This window comes from Delphinus delphis, chromosome 15 (genome assembly GCF_949987515.2).
Source record: "Delphinus delphis chromosome 15, mDelDel1.2, whole genome shotgun sequence".
NCBI lineage: Eukaryota > Metazoa > Chordata > Mammalia > Artiodactyla > Delphinidae > Delphinus > Delphinus delphis.
The window spans coordinates 78,802,309-78,821,320 of record NC_082697.1 but is presented as its reverse complement, the minus strand read 5'-3'; the positions used below and the strand labels follow the sequence as shown (position 1 = coordinate 78,821,320).

General features: G+C 48.6%; 1 protein-coding gene across 1 annotated transcript; it reads right to left on the bottom strand.

The window, feature by feature from the left end:
- Positions 1-9,728: 9,728 nt before the first annotated feature.
- Positions 9,729-18,444, bottom strand: TBL2 (transducin beta like 2). The gene is made up of 7 exons (XM_060032251.1): positions 17,718-18,444; positions 16,118-16,248; positions 15,673-15,857; positions 15,034-15,185; positions 14,578-14,704; positions 14,066-14,218; positions 9,729-13,832 (listed from the first exon to the last, which is right to left on the bottom strand). The coding sequence occupies exons 1-7, from the start codon at positions 17,845-17,847 to the stop codon at positions 13,370-13,372; spliced, it is 1,341 nt and encodes a 446-aa protein (XP_059888234.1). The 5' UTR covers positions 17,848-18,444; the 3' UTR covers positions 9,729-13,369.
- Positions 18,445-19,012: the final 568 nt, after the last annotated feature.

Below are 19,012 nucleotides of genomic sequence, written 5' to 3'. Positions count from 1 at the left end.
GGGGGCGGGGGTGGGGGTTGATGGTTCAGGCGGTAATGCGAGCGATGGGGAGCGGCAGATGAAGCTTCACCTGCTCGCCCGCCCTGCTCACCTCCTACTGTGCAGCACAGTTCCAGGCAGAGGACCAGTACTGGTCCATGGCCTTGTGGTTGGGGACCCCTGCTCTACATTACGGTCTCATTTAATTCAGCAATTGGTGATTATATGATGCCTGCGTTGTGCAAGACTCCATGCTCAGTGCTGAGGACAAAATCTGGGGTTTTGCTTTCAAAGAGCTTCCAGTTTAGTAGAACATGCAGACCAGAAAACAGGCATTTAAAACGTCATTTAGGGGACTTCCCTGATGGTGCAGTGGTTAAGAATCCGCCTGCCAACGCAGGGGACACGGGTTCCAGCCCTGGTCCGGGAAGATCCCACATGCCCTGGAGCAACTAAGCCTGTGCGCCACAACTACTGAGCCCGCGTGCCACAACTACTGAAGCCTGCGCGCCTAAAGCCCGTGCTCTGCAACAAGAGAAGCTACCACAATGAGAAGCCCATGCACCCCAACGAAGAGTAGCCCCTGCTCGCTGCAACTAGAGAAAGCCCACGCTCAGCAAAGAAGACCCAATGCAGCCAAAAATAAATAAATAGAAATAAATAAATTTTAAAAATAATAATAAAAATAAAATGCCATTTTATAAACGCTAGGCTAAGAGAGGTATTGTACAAGGTGCTATGACAACCCTAATCTAGATGAGGGGTGTCTAGAGGCATCTGGGGAAAAATGACCTTGAAGTTGAACTTTGAGAATACAGTAGGTGCAATTGCTCTAAGTCCTGTGTCCACAGACACTGTAGATGCTCAGTAGATGTTTGGGTGAATGTTCAACCTTCAGCGCAGCTCCCTAGTCTTCCCCCAGCACCCTAGGCATTTATTGATGCTTGCAGTATGCAGAGAGGGTCCTGGAGCAACCGCCTCAGGAAACATAAAGGAAGTAAGTGACAGTTTGCATTGCTTGGTAGCAGCTACTTCTTTCAGCTCTAGAGGAACTTCCTTCTGTGTGCCCAGAGAAATGTCTAGCTAACCCTGAACTTGACATAGCCTCTATAACTGTTCGCCCTTTCATAATCCACCAACATCATGGCTCGATAAGCATTTGAGGAGTGGAAGAGCTGAACTAGCATGTGGAGGGAAGAACGATTCTAGAAATAACAGGATCAAAGGTGGCATGTCTGTTTCTCAAAGCCACTCATCCAAAATAACTGAACCAAAGAACTATCTGAGCACTTGCTATATGCCCTGCAGCAGTGGACACTGGGTGACGCAAAGATGAGTAAGACACACTCCCCGCCCTTTGGGCGAGGATAAGGAAAGCAAGAGGAAAATAAAACTCGAGGCAGAGCATGTTAAGTGTTGTGAGAGAGGCCAGCTCTCTAGAATTCTCCAGTTCTGTTCATAGGGCCCCCTGGTCTAGGCACACATCACCAGACACTTACGTCTCACTTCTGTCTCACCCTTGTCCAAGTGCTGGCCAGCACCCCACTCCCACACCAAGGTTTCTTGCCTCTAGTTTCCCTACTCCACAGCCCACTGCTCCTCCCAGCTGCTTTAGCCTCCTGCACCCATCTCTCCTCCAGCCCGCCCTGCCAGTCGCCAGCTTCTTCGGGCCATCCCCTGAAGACCCAGTGATCCTCCTGTTTCCTGCTCACATTTGTCCACCTGGCCCTACATTCCCCACCTGTCTCCCACTGAAGTTCTCTCTGTGTAAGAGACTGGTCAAAATGGGCACCTGCCAACTATTCCCCGAAGCCTGCACAAATGCCCTCTGTTGACATCCTTCTCTTTAAAGAGATCTCACCTTGACATTTTCTAGGTGAAAGCCCTGTGCTAGATGCAGAGCTGGGTGCTGAGATGAGCAGCCCAGACCTCTACCTTGGGCAACTTGCATTCAAAGCAGTGCATTCAAAGTAAAAGCTACAGAGACCTGCAATGCCCCAACCGTCTCCCTCCTCCCATTAATTCTCTGACCTCACCACCGGCAATCTACCCTTTGCTGTCTCTGCTCCAAATACGCTGGCCTCCTTGCTCATCTGAAAACACCCAGTAAAACTTTGCACTGTGGGTCCCTCTACCTGGATCATCCATTCTGCATACACGTATTTACATGGCTCACTCCCTCACCTCCTTCAGGACTTTACTCAAATATTATCCTCTCAATTCAGCCTTTCTTGGCCAACCTAAGACTGCAGTATGCAATCCCACACACACACTCTGTATCCCCCTCCCCCAATATATTTTTCTCCAGAGCATTCAGCACCGTCTGATATACTACTTTACCCTGTCTTGTTTACTGTCTATCTCCTTTCAGTAGCTCCATGAAGGTAGCAACATGGTCCCTTTTGTTTTGTTCACTGATTATCCCTAGCACCTAGAACAGAGCCTGGCACTCAGTGGGTGATCATTAAGTATCTGTTAAATGAATGAATTCCCAGCCATGATGCTTCCTCTTCCATGAAGCCTTCCCCAGATCACTTCAAGCAGGAGGAAGGAAGCTTCGCTCCCCTGAACCACCACAGGCAGGTAGGAGAAGCCAACCTGAAGGCCACATGACCTGGGTGGACATCCTCGGATATTCCTGAAGATCATAAGTTTAATCACAATTAGAAGATCTTTGACTTTTCCTTTGCTCTGTATTATCTGGCTATCCCCTGTAATGGCAGCCCTGTGATGGCAGGGACCCCATCGTCAAGTTCACCAGCACATCCCCGATGCCTAGCACAGCACCTGGCACAGATGAGGTGCTTAATAGAGTGTTATCGAATGAATGAATGAGAGAATGACCACCACACCTCCCCACAGGGTCTCTCTAGGGCCTGCCATCAGCTGTTTTCTCCCTTTCTGCCCCATCCACATTACCTGGAAATCATCCCACTTTCTTTGTCAGAGCGATTTAGCTCCTAGGTAGCACTCAATCCTCCCCCAACCAGGACGTGTGTCCAGGGCCAGTGCGCCTTTGATAACCAGGCCTCTTCCAAAATCCTTTCCATGCCTCCCCATTGCCCAAGTTCAACCTCATACCATAGTGTTAATCAGGGTCCCAAATATGATCTCAGTCACAGGGAAAAGAATGCTAGGAGGCAGAAACCCTGGGTCAGAATCCCAGCTCAGCCATGAACTTGCCTCGTGGCTTTGCGTAGGTCACTTAACCACTCTGAATCCTAGTTTTGTTCTGTGTTTTGTTTTCTGTGAAATGACTTCAATAACAATGGCTCTGTACTTCATAGGCTTGTACCAAGGACCTGGTGAGGTAGAGACCGGACAAGCTTTGTAAACCACAAAGTGCCTTGCAGGCAGAAATTCTCTTTTTGGCTTCCTGTGCCATTGCTCCTGCCATACTCTTAGCTCCAGCTGAATAAACCTGTTCCCTGTTCCCTGAACAGATTCTGCACATCACCTCTGTGCTCTTACTCACACTGCTTCTCCCCTGAGGAATGCCACCCCCTCTCCTTCCCCAGTTGCCATCCTCCTTCTGAAACACCCATCTTTTAAGACTCAACCTCCTCCACAATTATTCCAAAAGCATGTAATCCCACCCTTGCTTAGGTCCCCCTAGAGCATTGCGTTTACCTCTCTCGGCCCTTTCCTTTTTTTTTTTTTGCGGTACGCGGGCCTCTCACTGTTGTGGCCTCTCCCGTTGCGGAGCACAGGCTCCGGACGCGCAGGCCCAGTGGCCATGGCTCACGGGCCCAGCCGCTCCACGGCACGTGGGATCTTCCCGGACCGGGGCACGAACCCATGTCCCCTGCATCGGCAGGCGGACTCTCAACACTGCGCCACCAGGGGAGCGCCCTTTCCTTTTATTTTACCTCCCAAAAAGCTGAGATCCTCACCCAGGCTGCTTCAGTGGAAGACAGGGTCTGAGGAACCTGCTGAGTCCCGTGGTTCTAGCCTAGAACCTGTGTATTCATCTCCCGCACTGGCATCTATGAAAATCTGTTTGAGGAAAAGCCTTGAAGACTAAGAGCCTGAACTACGCTGACGTTCTCTCTTTTCTCCTTCTTGGGTTGTGTTAGAGCCCGGCTGAGAGAGAAGACAGAGGACCTGGATCAGGTCTTCTTCCTCTGAAAGCCACTTTGTAGGCTGTGCTCCTTTGTAAGGCCACCAAGGCCCACGCAACAGTCCTGATGAGTCAAGGAGACCTGTAGGAGGTTGTGGGCGCTCCCTGTGTGTCCTTAGGCAGCAACATTGAACCTACTGGAATTCATTAAAAGAGAGGTTACATGGGCTAAAAATGGAAACGGTTCAAAAAACCCCTCAAAACATTCACAGGCATGGGTCCTTAATGCCTTGCTAATGAGAAGTGCCAGAAAGAAACAAGAAAACAGCCAGTGATGGCCAGTCAGAGGCAGAGAGAGCCCAGTGCTGCTCCAACCATGAGGACCCCCAAGAAGCTTGTTAAAATGCAGCTTCCGGGGACTTCCCTTGCAGTCCAACGGTTAAGACTCTGTGCTTCCACTGCAGGGGGCGCGGGTTCGTTCCCTCGTCAGGGAACTAAGATCCCGCATGCCAAAAAAAAAAAAACGCAGGCTCCTGGGCCCTGTCCCCAAGGTTTTCTCTGTGGTACAGCTTTGGCACATGTATTTTATTTTCATTTTATTTATTTATCTTGATATATAACATGCACATGCTAGAAAATTAAAAGGGTACAAAATGTTAGTAATTGTTGAAGCTGGGTAATGGAAACGTGGGGGTTCGTTATACTATTCTATTTTTGTATACACTGAAATTTTCCATGATAAAAAGTTTTTTTTAAGGGGTACAGTGAAGGGACTTCCCTGGTGGCGTGGTGGTTAAGACTCTGTGCTCTCAATCGCGGGGGCCTGGGTTCGATCCCTGGTCAGGGAACTAGATCCCACATGTATGCCTCAACTAAGAGTTCAAATACCACAACTAAGGAGCCCGCCCACCGCAACTAAGACCCAGTGCAACCAAATAAATAATTTTTTTAAAAAAGGTATACAGTGAAGTTCAAAATTAAAAAAAAAAAAAGCAAGTCTGTCTCTCTTTCCCTCCCTGGTCCCACAGTCACCCTGTTCCCCAATGCTTAACCTTCCAGAGATGAGACAGTCTATACCAATAGCCTCAACCTGGCTGCACGTGGGAAGCTTCAAAAGATATTAATGCTTGGGTACTTCTACCCCGTCCCCCCGCTCCTAGAGGTTCTGATTTACAGGACTGCAGCCAGGCCATTGGGATTTGTTCTTAAGCTTTCCAGATCACCCTAATGTACAGCCAATGTCGACACCCACTCGTCTTGTTTACAAACATATGTGCAAAAGTACATATTCACACAACTGGTTGCAGCACACTCTGTGCATTATTCTGTACTTTGATATTTTATGTAACACATCGTTGTATTTGTTCTCTATTGCTGCTGTGACAAATCACAACAAACTTATTGGCTTAAACAGCACAAGTGTGTTATTTTGTAGATTAGAAGTCTGATAGGGGTCTCAGTGGGCCAAGCTCAAGGTTCATTCCTTCCTAGAGGCTCTAGCAGAAAATCTGTTTCCTTTCCTTTTCCACCTTCTAGGAGCTGCCCACTTTCCTTGGTCCATGGCTCCTTCCTCCATCTTCAAGGACAACAACATCAGGCTGAGTCCTCCTCCTGCTGCCATCTCTCTGACTTTCTCTTCTGCCAGCCTCTTCCACCTTTAAGGACACTGTGTCCTTGTGATTACATTGGGCCCACTCAGATAATACAGGATAATCTCTCTATTTTAAAGCCAGCTGATTAGTGACCTTAACTCCATCGGCTACCTTAATTCTCCTTTGGCATGTGCAGTGGACTGACTGAATGTGACACCACAAAATTCGTATTTGAAATCTTAACCCCCAGTGTGATGGTATTAAGAGGGGCCTTTGGGACTTCCCTGGTGGTCCAGTGGTTAAGACTCCGCACTTCCACCGCAGGGGGTGAGGGTTCCATCCCTGGTCAGGGAACTAAGATCCCGCATGTTGTGCGGCACGGCCAAAACATTTTTTTTAATTAAGAGGGGCCTTTGGGAGGAAATTCAGTCATGAGGGCCGAGCCCTCATGAATGATTGGTATTCATGCCCTTATAACCGGGACCCCAGAGAGCTCTCTTGCCCTTTTACTTGCCCATGTGAGGACACAACGAAAAGATGGTCATTTATGAACCAGCAAGCAGGCTCTCACCAGACACCAAATCTGCCAGTAACTTGATCTTGGACTTCCCATCCTCCAGAACTGTGAGAAATAAATTTCTGTTGTTTAAGCCATCCAGTTTACGGTACTTTGTTACAGCAGCCCGAACTAAGAGAGCACGTATCCTAACGAATTCACAGGTCCCAGGTATTGGGATGTGGACATTTTTGTGGCGGGGGTGGGGGTCGGGATCATTGTTCTGCTGCCACATCACAGAAATTTGTCCAAACAAGAGGAAAGTACATTTAGTGTATTTTTAAAAAGATGATCTTACGTGTAGCCCAGTTTGGGAACCAATGCTGAGGCCCTGATCAGAAAGAATCTGCAAGGCAGACTAAGGAGCTCTGACCCGGTTTTACTATTTAAATATTCTCCTTAAATAAAAAACAAGAAAACAAAAATATTATTTATTTGAGACCTGTAACCTAGTCATGTACATCCAGGCCTTCCTTCTCCCCACAGCCACAGGGAGGAAACATCTTGTATACTCCAAATATAGCCCATGGAAGATGTTTAGCAACTATCCCTGGAAGGAAGGAAGGAAGGAAGGAAGGAAGGAAGGAAGGAAGGAAGGAAGGGAGGGAGGGAGGAAGGGAGGGAGGGAGGAAGGGAGGGAGGGAGGGAGGAAGGGAGGGAGGGAGGGAGGAAGGGAGGGAGGGAGGGAGGGAGGGAGGAAGGGAGGGAGGAAGGAAGGGAGGAAAGAAGGAAGGAAAGAAGGAAGGGAGGGAGGGAGGAAGGAAAAAAAGGAGAGGGGCAGGAGCTCTCCTTACCCATCCTCCTGACACTGGGTCTGGTTTCCCATCTGCCTCTCTGAGTAAGCCTGTTTTTTCTTCCTCTCCAGCCTCTCTTGCTACTTCCAGACCCCTCTACACACGGGTTCTGTGATATTCAGTAATACCCTGGCTGTCCTCATTTTGTCATTTCTGAGTACCAGGCACTGTACTGGGCACAGGGCTGTGCCTCGCTGATGGCAGGTAACCACATTCTGGCCTATGTTCTGGGTACAGGCATGGCTGGGAGGCTGCATAAGAGTGCGTTGAGAACACAAGTGCTGGAGCCAAGTTCATATCCTAACTCTGTCACTTAGGGAAGTCCCTTAACCTCTTCGTTTCTCAGTTTCACCATCTCTAAGATAGGAATAGCAATATCTACCCAGTAGGATGTGGTGAAGCTTAAATAGCCTAATGTGTACAGAGCACTTACAACCTTGCCTATCACATACTCAGTATTTGCTGTTGTTACTATTATTGTATTTCCTGATACCAGATCAAGCGCGTTTTGGATGGAAGGAAGGCCATCTATCCATCTTTGCTTCCCAGTGGCAAGCACTGAGTATTGGGTGCAGAAACTATGCAAAAGAGGGCTTTTGAATCAAAGGGTATAGTAATTCTCTGGCGGCCCAGTGGTTAGGACTGTGATGAAGGATAAAGGTGTACATGGTTTCCATGTTGGTACCCTGGGTGCAGCTGGTCTCTGGGATGCTTGGAAGAATTTGAAGGTGAGAATGGAGAGTCAGTAATCAGACCACAGATACCGGTAAAGAAAACGCACAAGATTGCTTTCACGTATCCAGAACTTTAGGAAAAACTCTGATACATACCTGGTTGAACCCCCAAGAACTCACAATAAAATACTGTATTACATTTCTGACGTGTTGAGGAGAGCTTAGCATAGTGAACTTGGAATTGCAGGGAAAAGATGGAGTGTGGTCAACACAGTGTCAATAGTGTTAGATGTGGGCAAAGAGGACTCCTCCGGAGGAAACTGCCCTGGCCGTCCTCCTGCCATGCCCCTCCCCACGAGGGAGTTGCAGGACCAGGGAAATGTGACCACCCAGAGCTTTTGTCACCATCTCATCCACTAGACCCTGGACTCCCTGTCCAAACAGACACAAGCCTGCTTCAAGGGCTTGTACCAGCCTCTCACCAGGTCCATTCTCCCAAAGGTGGGGCTGCCATGGTGCACACCCTAAGGCCCGAGCGGTTGGTGGCCAAGGGGCAGGTGGTGTCTTGCAGGGATATGATGGCATGTGAGGTGCGGGCTGGGGTATCTCTTGCAATGTGGGAGAGAATCAGGTGGGAAAAGGGGGACGGCCTTGATCATGGGATGGTTGGCTTTGACAGCACTTTGTGGCACAGACCTGAGTCTGAGAATTCTAAATTGGAACTTGGCCTTCCAGGAAGTTATATGAAGGTAGGAGGACAGAACATATTTGAGCTTGGCTTAATTTATAAGAAATATTAAGACATGGCATGGCATGTGGGCCTTCATTTGTATTCTTGCCTATGGCTTTGCAAATGAAAGGAATTTATTTTTTAAATTATTTTTTTGGCCGGGCCGCACAGCTTGTGGGATCTTAGTTCCCTGACAAGGGACTGAACCCATGCCCTCGGCAGTGAAAGGGCAGAGTCGTAACCACTGGACCGCCAAGGAATTCCCTAAAGGAATGTATTTTAGTACTCGATAGACCTAAATTTGAAGATCTGGGCAAGCCATTTATTGGTTATGTGCCTTGGGCAATTTACTTGGACTCTCTAATAATACTGATGTCAAGGCTCTCTCAGTTGCAAGTAAGAGTATCCCAACTCAAACGGACAATCATAAACAGGAATCTATTGGCTCTTATAACTGACCGTCCAGTGGTGGCAACCTCAGGTGTGTCTGGAGCCAGCTGTCTAAACAAGCAGCATCCTCAGCACAGCACCTCTCTACCTCTTTGGCTGCTTTCCTGTGTTGGCTTCATTCTTGGACAGGACTACACATAGGTTCTTTACATCCAACTTACTAAGCAATCCCAGCAGAAAATTAAACATATTTTCACTTTTCTAGAGTTCTGGCAAAGTCCAGGAATATGCTGATTGGTTATATGCCCACCATGGAGGGTCTGGGTCTATCCCCTATAAATTGTACAGATTAAGATTTGGGGAAGTGGGACTTCACCAAATAAAAACTAAGATGTGGTTGGTTACTGGGTTTTGCTGAGGCAAAAACAATAGTGAGTTGGTAGGGATTGAAGGCTTCGCGCTCAACGTTAGCCACTATTAATGTGACCAAGAAAATGAAAATGGACTCAAACTGGGTATGTATACTGAATAGAAAGTGGAAACCACATTCATTTTCCAATTGCCCTGAACCCTGGGATCAGAGTTGGAAGCTTGAAGAAATGAAGACTTGGACATACAGTCACAATCTCAAGAAGACATTCCCAGGTTTGTGTGTATGAATCATGCTTTCGGTTGCTGTGGCTGATTCTGCAGTGCCAACCTGTTCTATCAGTGGGCCTCAGCCTCAAGAGCTGTGTGCTCAAAACAAGCCAGGATCACCTGGAAGACTCATATTTCTGGAATTTTGTAGAGGAGAACATGAATCCCAAATTATTGTTTCTAGATATGTGGCCAGTTTGGGGCAATGTTGGGTCTCTGATATAACCTATAATCATTTTTTTTAAATATTTATTTGGTTGTACCAGGTCTTAGTTGCGGCAGGCGGGCTCCTTAGCTGTGGCATACGAACTCTTAGTTGCGGCATGCATGCGGGATCTAGCTCCCTGACCAGGGATCGAACCCGGGCCCCCTGCATTGGGAGCACAGAGTCTTAACCACTGGGCCACCAGGGAAGTCCCAACCTATCATCATTGATAACTCATCACCAGAGTATGTGCTTCCTACTTACCTCCTATAATCTCTAATTGCAGGACATCTTTTTTGTTTTTGGCTGCACAGTGCAGCTTGCGGGATCTTAGTTCCCCGACCAGGGATCGAACCCGTGCCCCTTGCAGTGGAAGCATGGAGTCCTAAGCACTGAACAGCCAGGGAATCCCCCAGAACATCTTTTAAATAAGAGTATTCTCATTACCTTAATTGAAATTGATGAAGACTATCAACAGGCCTTTAGATGTGCACTTTTGTGGTTTAAATATTTTTTTCTATTTTTGATGACTGATAAAAATAATCTATAAAGCACCATTTTAAAATATTTCCCCAAATTTTTATTTTGAAAAATTTCAAACCTACACACATTGAAATAGTAATATTTAAGTATTAACACTGCCTTCACACACAAGGATTTTTTACCAAAAAAGCACGGTGGCCTCTAGGCTACAGGAGTATCTAGGTAACTTCTCCATGCTTACAAGAGAAGCAGCCTCATCTTTAGTGAGAGGAGCTTTCTGTCCTCAGGAAGTCTCTGTATTGACTTTTTTGTAGTGCTTTCATTCATCTTATTAGAAGTTCATAGCCCTGCAAAGCACGAAGGACAGGATTTATTCCCATTTTACAGATGAGGAAACGAACTCAGAGAGGTCAAGTGATCTGTCTGTTCAAGGTCTCAAGTCAGTAAGTGCCCCAGCTGAAATTGGAACTGAAGACTTCTGACTTCCGTAACTCAACATTCTGTGGTCACTTCCTCTCCTGGATATACGAGAGTAAAGCCAGAGCCAAGCAGATATGCAAAGTGTTTTAGTCTCATTCTTCAAACAATCAGAAAGCAAGTATTCACCAGGACCCAGGTGCATAGTATTATCAATCAGAAGTCTATTCTTAGGAACATAAAACCACAATACACAGAGGGTACTGAAATTTCTGTCAACTGCTCTGGTTTGAGTTCAACATTTATTGAGTGCTTACTCTATCCCAGGTACTGTGTGTGGGATACAGAGCAAATAAGACCGACAAGGAGTCTTGTCACATTCCAGTGGGTTAATGAACAATCCAGAAGCTGCCAATGAGACTGCTGGTCTGCATCCTGCCCACAGTAGCATTCTGTTTGGTCCCCACAGTGCCTAAGTTTTTCTGTTTATAATGAATTGCCAACTTCTAGCTTCTCTGAAACAGGCAACTTCTGCTGGAATCCTGAATATTAAGTCGCAGCCACGCCTGCCCCTTACCCAGGACACATGCCCCCTAGAGATCACTTCAGTTCCATTTCCTACTGTCTTACACCCAGACGACTGTGGCCCGAATCACCCACTTATATTACCCACTTGACATCCATAATCATTTAAACTGAAAACCCCTGAAGCCAACAAATATCCAAACAAGATAATTTCAGATAGCATTAAGTAATGCAAAATAAAATAAAATAAGCTAATGTGATGGATCTGATATGATTGGTGTAAAGGGCTACTTCAGATTGGGTGGTCAGGGAGGGTTTCTCTGAAGTATAATCGAAACTGAGAACTGAATTATGACAAGCATGACAAGACTGCCAACAGAAGAAAAAAAAATGCTTCTAAGCAAAGGGAAAAGCATAGGCACAAGTCCCCCTCGAGGCTGGAAATAACTTGGCTTGGTGGAGGGAAGTGGTAACAAGGTCACAGAGGAAGGAAGAAGCCAGATTACATAGGACCTTGTAGGCCATGGTCAGAGTTTTGGATTTTATTCCAACTGTGATGGGGTGTCTTTTCAGGGTTTTAACTTGGGAACAATGGGATCTGGTTTACATTTTTAAAAGATCACCCTGCTACGTAGAAAAGTGACTTAACGAGGCAAGAGAGGAAGTAGGGAGGCCAATGAGGAAGCTATGTTATAGCAGTCCAGTAGGTGACAGTGGCTAGAACCAGGATGGTAACAGAAAAGATGGAGAGAGGTAGCAGATTCAGGATATAAACTGGAATGTAACCAAAAGAATTTTCTGGTGGAGTGGACGGCAGCAGTGCAGTAGGGCGGAGAGAGTATGAAAAGGGAGTAACTAAGGATAACTCCAAGGCTGTGACTTGTTCAAATATCTCTATGAGTTGGGGGTGACTAGCAGAGATCCCAGTTTTAGGGAGAGGGAGGAAGAATTTATTCTGGATGAGTAAATTTTCCCTAGGCTCAAGTCTTCCTAAGATTCCTCATTTCCATCTCACATCCAAGCAGTCCTCAAAGTCCCAAAATTTGAACTGCTAAATACCTAATCTATCAAATCTACCCTTCAACTTCAACTCCATATTCATTGCCTCTGTCCTGATTCAATCCTCTCTCTCGCTTTGACTTTTACAACAGCCTTCTCCAGCTATGAATAAACTAACAAAAGCACTTCACGGGCATGTGAACCCCTCTCCACCTGCCACCTCTGATGGCAGAAACCATGTCTTATTCATACTTATCTCCAGGGTCCAGTGCTGCGTGCTAGGCACAGAGTAGGCACTCAAATGTCTGGTGAACTGAAAAGAAGTTCTCCTCAAGTTCTCCTCATAACCTCCTGGAAGAGAAGAGCCCTATCTCGGGATTCTGTGATTCTCCCACACAACTTAAAGCAGAACCAGATATGAAATGTATGATCAAGTCCCAGAAACTTGGCCTTCCCAAGGGATATGTTTCTTTCTAATTGAGTTTCAAAGTGCCCTGTTTTAACCCTGTAGTTAATAACTGATATGCAACAACAGGTAACATATGTTATGACTCTTTTCTACTCTTCTTCCAAATCTAGGGACTTCATACCCTCATACTCTCACAACATAACATCTTTGTAATGAGGTCAAGAGATAATTATTTTCCATTTCACAAATAAGAAAACTGAGGCACAGAATGAATCCCTTAATCACTTTTTGATGAAGTTAGGTGCTTTGCTGGGTTAAGATCAGCCTTTCCCTGAGCCATACCACAGTTATGGAATTGGAAGATTTCCCAATCTCCCATCCCTGCAAGACTGCTGGTTAGTACTCAGGTGTTCCCTAGGTTTTGCCTCCACAGTTACAAGCTTCTTTGTCGTTTTTTTTTTTTCCTTAGTTCCCCGACCAGGGATCAAACCCAGGCCCCCTGCATTGGGAGCACAGAGTCTTAACCACTGGACCGTCAGGGAAGTCCCACAATTACACACTTCTTTGGATAGCAGGGTGTGTTGCCACAAGGTCAAAGACCATGTTCTCTCTTTCTCTTCTAATTACCACTCTCCTCAGTGCCTGGTGAAGACAGATTCTACCCCTTGGGCCCAGGAAAAAGAGAAGCACCTTGGTCGTTAGCCTGGGAGGTCAAGTAAGGCCAGGAGTCACACCAGCAAGAAGAGAGAGAGAGATCTAAGTAGGCAAGAATAGTTTCAATGGGAAAAAGGAGAGAGGAGTCACCATTAAGAAAATCAGCACACCCCTTTCAAAAGCTTCCAGCTGGGGAGTACTTGGGAAGAGCCGGGACAGCGAAGGCAGAAGGCCAGATCCTTCCTGCTGTGCCCTCCCATGAGTCACTTCCTCAAGGCACCCAGGCTCTTCAGGGCCTCCTGGGCCTGCGTCAGCTGCTGCTGTAGCCTCTGGCGGGTGCTCTCATTGGAGGCCCGCTTGAGGAGGCCCTGCATTTCTTCCATCACTGCCCGGTAGCCAGGGGTGTTGTGGAAGAGCCGCACTGCGCGGTCCCCACAGGAGGCCAGAAGCCGGCCAGTGACGTCAAAGGACAAGTCACTGATACACTCCCCATGGACCTGCTCGAAGCACTCCTCCTTCTCACCCCGCCGGCTGTTATAGAGATGAATGCTGCTGCCACTGGCCAAGGCCAAAACCTGGGCGTCAGGCGAGAGTGCCAGGCGGCACGGCATGGTGCTTGCTTCTTCAAAACGGCCTGTCCTCAGCAAGTAGGGGTCCTGCTGCTTCTTGTATTCCACATCTGTGTCCCACAGTTTCCACGTACCATCCTTGGAGACAGAGGCCATCCTGCAGCAGGGAAAGCCACGGCTCTAGCCCCAACACACCCTGGAGGAGAGGGCACTGGGACAGTGCTAGGGACGCCAGCTAGGAAGCCAACTCCACTGCTATGTCTACTTCCTGCTGCAGGCCAGGCACCCTCCCCCCGCAACTTCAGAGCCACTGCAGAGAATGGCAGAAGGATCCTGGACGCCAAGAGGGGCTGCAAGTCACGTGTAAGAAATCAGAGAGAAGTCACTCACCTCCGGGAGTCATTGGAGAAAGCGAAGAAGTGGACGGCTGCAGAGTGGCCCTTCAGTTCAAAGGCTCGCACAACCTCCTGGAAGTCCCCTTTTTTCCCAAAGCAGACTTCCCAAACTTTTACATCTGGGGTGAAGCCACACGAGGCCACAAACCTGCCATACAACCCAGGTTGCATTAAAACTTAATTTTAAGGGCATCTTTTTCTGCAAATCTGCCAAAACTTTTTCCTGAGAAAGTTAATTAATCTTGTGCCTAAAACACTACCTTTGAAAACTGCTTTTATACATGACCTCAGTCCATCCTCACAGCCAGGCTGTAAGATACTTAGTACCCCCACCCCAACCTCTTAAAAACTATGGATGGAGAAATAGAGACTAAGGACTTGAATCTAGGTGTCCTGATTCCACACTGCCTGCCCCTTCTGCTCTCTGAAGCTGGCTCTCTGCTCTGTCCCCAGCCCCCCAGCCCCAACCTCTGCCCATGCCCGAGGCCAAAGTCCCTCCTTCCTCACCTGCTACAAGGGGATATAGCAGCAAATGTATTGTGCATCTGGTTGGTGTTGATGGTGGACAGCACCTGACCTTTCAGATTCCAGATGATGATAGTTGTGTCACTGGAAGCAGTCATGATGAACTTCCCTGAAGGGCGAGAGGAGTGCCATGGGCTGAGGTCCATGACCTGATCGACTGACTTATGAAGGCATCTGCTGCCCAGTGTAACGTATCCACGCTTGCCTCCCAAGCCAAGGGTCACCACAGATAAGGATTTGGCTGAAGACTGTGGCTACTACCTGCCTCCCCCAGGGGACTTGCTGTGGCTCCCAGGACTCCAGGGGAGCCCAGAGCCAGGGCCCTTTTTGTCACACTGGGGCTAAGCATAACTGTCAGGCTGCATTTGCTCACTCAGTAAGTAAAACTGGGTCCATTCCCTCTTGCCTTGGGCAAGCTCCATCCTCTGAGTGCCTCACCTGTGTCAGCAATGCCAATGTTGACGATGGCTGCCTTGTGCTTTTTAGGAAAGTCCTCTGGGGTGGCCGTGAAAGTATAGCCCCCATCCTCTCGCTTGGTCATCTTGAAGACACGGAGGGTATCTCCGTTAGCCAGCCAGACGATGAATGCTCTAGAGACAGGGAGCAGACAAGTCTCTCACTCCTTTGGGCACGGAGACCTGTGTGTGCCAGGTCCTATGCTAGGCAGGCTCTGAGGAAAATCAAGATCTCCCTTCAGGACTTATAGTCCAGCCTCACAACTTAAACCCTTAATTCAAAATCTCTTAAAACTCCTTACAAGGTAAGCCTCTCATAGCTCTGGCTCCTTTAGCATCTCTCTAGGGTTTAGAAAACCACTAGAGCTTCCAAGACTACTCTGGAAGTCAGGCTTTGGTACTTCCCAAGGAGGAAGAGATCTTCCCCTCTCTGCTTCCTTGCTATGTAGCTCCACAGGCCTCCAAGGAGCCTCAGGCGGTGTTCAAGCTGTCTGGATGTTCCCTTTCTGCCACCTCAAGGGAGACCCTGGGTCCCCCCTCACTACCCTACACAAGGTATGGGAAGGACATAAGCTTGGGTCAGGGCTTCTGCAGGCAAACCTGGGGATCCCTCCTGTCCCACCTGCAGTCAGGGCTGAAGCGCACCAGGATGGCATGGTCCAGCTCCACATTTGCTCTCATGCTGCGGTGCTCCCGCTGCAGGAAGTCCTTGGTGCTCCAGATGCGGACAGTACGGTCATCTGCACAGGTGGCCAGGTACTTGCCATTGCTGCTAAAGTCCATGCAAGATATGTTCCCACTGTGGCTCTAGGGGAAGGGTTGCAGCAAGTATGAACAGGAACCCCCTGGGCAAATGGGGAAACCCATGCAGCCATGATTCTGGAGCCCTGTTGCTTAGATTAACAGCAAGCTGCTGATGGGATGTGATGAGAAGGGATAGGATGGGGCATCCCCACTGACTTTGGTCAGAGGCAGAGGGGTCTGTAACATGCACAGAATACTACAAAGGAAAAGTCTACGGGGGTGTGAGTCTCTGTATACATGTCCTGTGCGTGGGCACCATGTACCTTCAGTGTTGCAGCCAGGAGGCGGTGGGTGAAGTTGTGTTGCTGAGGCTTTTCCTTGTGAACCCGCTGATGTTGTTTCTGCTTCTTGGATCTCAAGGACTTGTCAGGTGGAAGTCCATTTGCTCTTTGGCCTATAAGGAAGGCCCATGTCATTCGTCCATTCACTCACTCGATAAGCACTTACTGACCACCTATGATTGGCACTGAATAGAGGCACAAGAGATGACCAGATATGGCCCCTGTCCTCAAGAAGAGAGGGATATGGGAAAAAACAGAGGCTTTGTGGAATCAGACCTGGGTTTGCATTGCATCTCTACCACTGAGTGACCCTGAGGAGGCTGTTTGCTGTTAGTGTATATAACATAACCATAGAGCACCTCGTTGCACATCAGAAAAGGCGCCCTCTCAGGGCAGGCACAGCTCAGCAAGTACACAGAATGGCCAGTGGAATGCAGATTCTTGGCCAGACATCTCTAAGTGGGGGATAATGTGCACACCGGAATCTAGTGACCCTGATCTCAGGTAATTGCCCTGGGCCTTGGTTTTCTAAAAGAGAAGTTGAGAATTGGGTGAGATAATATATACAAAATGACAAGCACAGTACCCAACACAAGCATTAAAGGGCTCAAAGGAATCCCAGAGAGAACCCAGAGGTGAGAGGTAGTTGACGTGAGTTGAGTACATCCCGTGTGCTGGAAATGGTGCCAGTCATTTTTGTATCAAATAGCTAACTTAATTGAAAATCAGGCCAGGAGCAAAGCGGGCATATGTTAGATCGCTACAGATGCTCCTCAATTCCTACAGGAAGAAAGCTCCGAGGCCACATACAAAGACAAATCTGCCTGCCCTCCGCTTGCGTCTCCAGCCTTGTCTAACAAGCCTTCCCCTCTCCCCTCCCACTACAGTCAAACCAAACGCTGTTCCAGGCCTCCTTGGCTTCACGCATGTTGCCATTGCCAGGAATATTCGCCCTCTCTTGGCCTCCTGGCAAACTCTCACATGTCTATCCTTCAAGACCCCACGTCAAGTGTTCCCTGCTTGACACCCCCCCGCCCACCGACAAAAGCAGGGCTGACCACTCCCACCTTTGGGTTTCCTGTGTCTAGTACTGACCTTCCTATGAAACCTACTACACTATATTTTTCCCTTACAGTTTCACCTGTTCTTTTTTACCCGACACTGGACTCCCTAAAGGAAAAGACCCCGAAGCCTACAGGAGGTGGCAGGTACTCAATAAATGCTGCATGTCGGGGAACCAGAGCGTTCACAAATGAATGTCCGTCCCCTCCTCCCCGTTTTCAGAAAATACGAACAAGGAGCGCGCTGGAGAGTTTCCTAGCGTCCCCGCAGCAGCCCCGGGGAGAAGCTCAGGCTCCGAGGGCAGGCGGCTTAGCCTCGGCCACGGAGAGCTCGGTAGCGCGGGGCCTAGGTTCTAACAGGTCGTCCCAAAGTGAAACTGATGTCCCAAGAGGAGAAACTGAGGCCGAAGGGAGGGCGGGATCTCTGGCACCCCCGCAGGCCCAAACGGCCGGTCGGACACCGGGGAGGCCGGGAGCGACAGGTCCGGTGGGTCGCCCCCACGCGCCCCCGCCCCACTAACCTGCCGACCGGCCGCATGTCTCCTGCTCCGCGCGCAGCCACCCCCGCGCTACCGCCGCCGTCGCTATCAGGGCCAGCAGCCCGAGCAACAGCGACAGCCCCATCAACTCCGGCATCTGCAGCAGCTCCATGTCGGCACAGTCGCTGCCACCTCAGCCTCTGGCCTCGCGAGGGCCTGCACGTCTCCGCAGGGCGGTGCACGCACGTGGGGCGGGGCCTGGCCGTTAGTGCGTCCCGAGGGGCGCGGCCTGGTCTTTGGCCCGTCTCGGGGGCGGGGCCTGTTGGTGGAGCGTCCCGAGGGGCGGGGCCTGACCATCGGGCATCCGGAAGGACGCGGCCTGGCTATTTAAGTTCGTCTGGCCATTGAGGCTGTGTGGCCTCACTGGGTAGGGGGCAGGTGATGCAGACTCTGCTCAGGCCTCCCCTTGAAGAATTTACTGATAATCGTTATTAAAGGCGTTATTCCAGTCGTCATCACATTGGATCCTTTCAAGGAGCCATGGGACCTATTATTACTCCCATTCAACAGGTGGGAAAGTCTTCTTAGTATCAGGGGAAATTCAGATGGGCTTTTACTGTTAATGGAGAAGGGAAAGGGTATTTCTGGAATTAGGAGGTGGGACAGCCTCATCCTCCTGAGCAGGAGAATGCTGTGTGGAGGCAGGGCATGAGCAAAATAAAAAGTAGCAGGTAAGGGAGTTCCCTGGCATCCCAGTGGTTAGGACTCCACGCTTCCATTGCAGGGGGCACAGGTTCGATCCCTGGTCGGAGAACTAAGAGTCCGCAAGCCTTGCGGCATGGGCCAAAAAAAAAAAAAGTAGCAGGTAAGATTGGAAAGGTCTGGAGGGCCTTGAGTGCCAGCTCAATCCAGCAAACAGAGAGTAGATTCTGGTGGTTATTTCAGGGTGAGATAGCTCAAACTCGGGGTCTTGGAGATTCTTTGGATGGACTAGTGTGTGCCAAGACCAAAGACAGAAGGAAAACCAAGAGGTGGTTGCAAGGGTTCAAGAGGGAGGTGATAAGATCCTGGACTCAGGGTGGCCTGGGGATAGAAAGGAAGTTGAAAAGGTGATTTTAAACAAGACACTTTTAATTTTGAAATAATTATAGATTCACAGGTAGTTGGGAAAAAAAATGAAGAGGAAGGTTCCATGTATCCTTTACCCAGGTTCCCCCAATGGTAACATCTTGCATAACTATAGTGCAATATCAAAACCAGGAAATTGGCATTAATACAATCTACAGAGTTTATTCACCAAAAAAAGAGATATTCTGAAAGACTAGTGATAGAATTTG

Coding starts and splice junctions, on each gene's coding strand:
- TBL2 (XM_060032251.1), bottom strand. CDS start 17,847: ATGGAGCTGCTGCAGATGCCGGAGTTGATGGGGCTGTCGCTGTTGCTC. Junction 16,249..17,717: donor GACATGCGGCCGGTCGGCAG/GTTAGTGGGGCG, acceptor CCTTCCTTATAG/GCCAAAGAGCAAATGGACTT. Junction 15,858..16,117: donor TCCTGGCTGCAACACTGAAG/GTACATGGTGCC, acceptor CCCTTCCCCTAG/AGCCACAGTGGGAACATATC.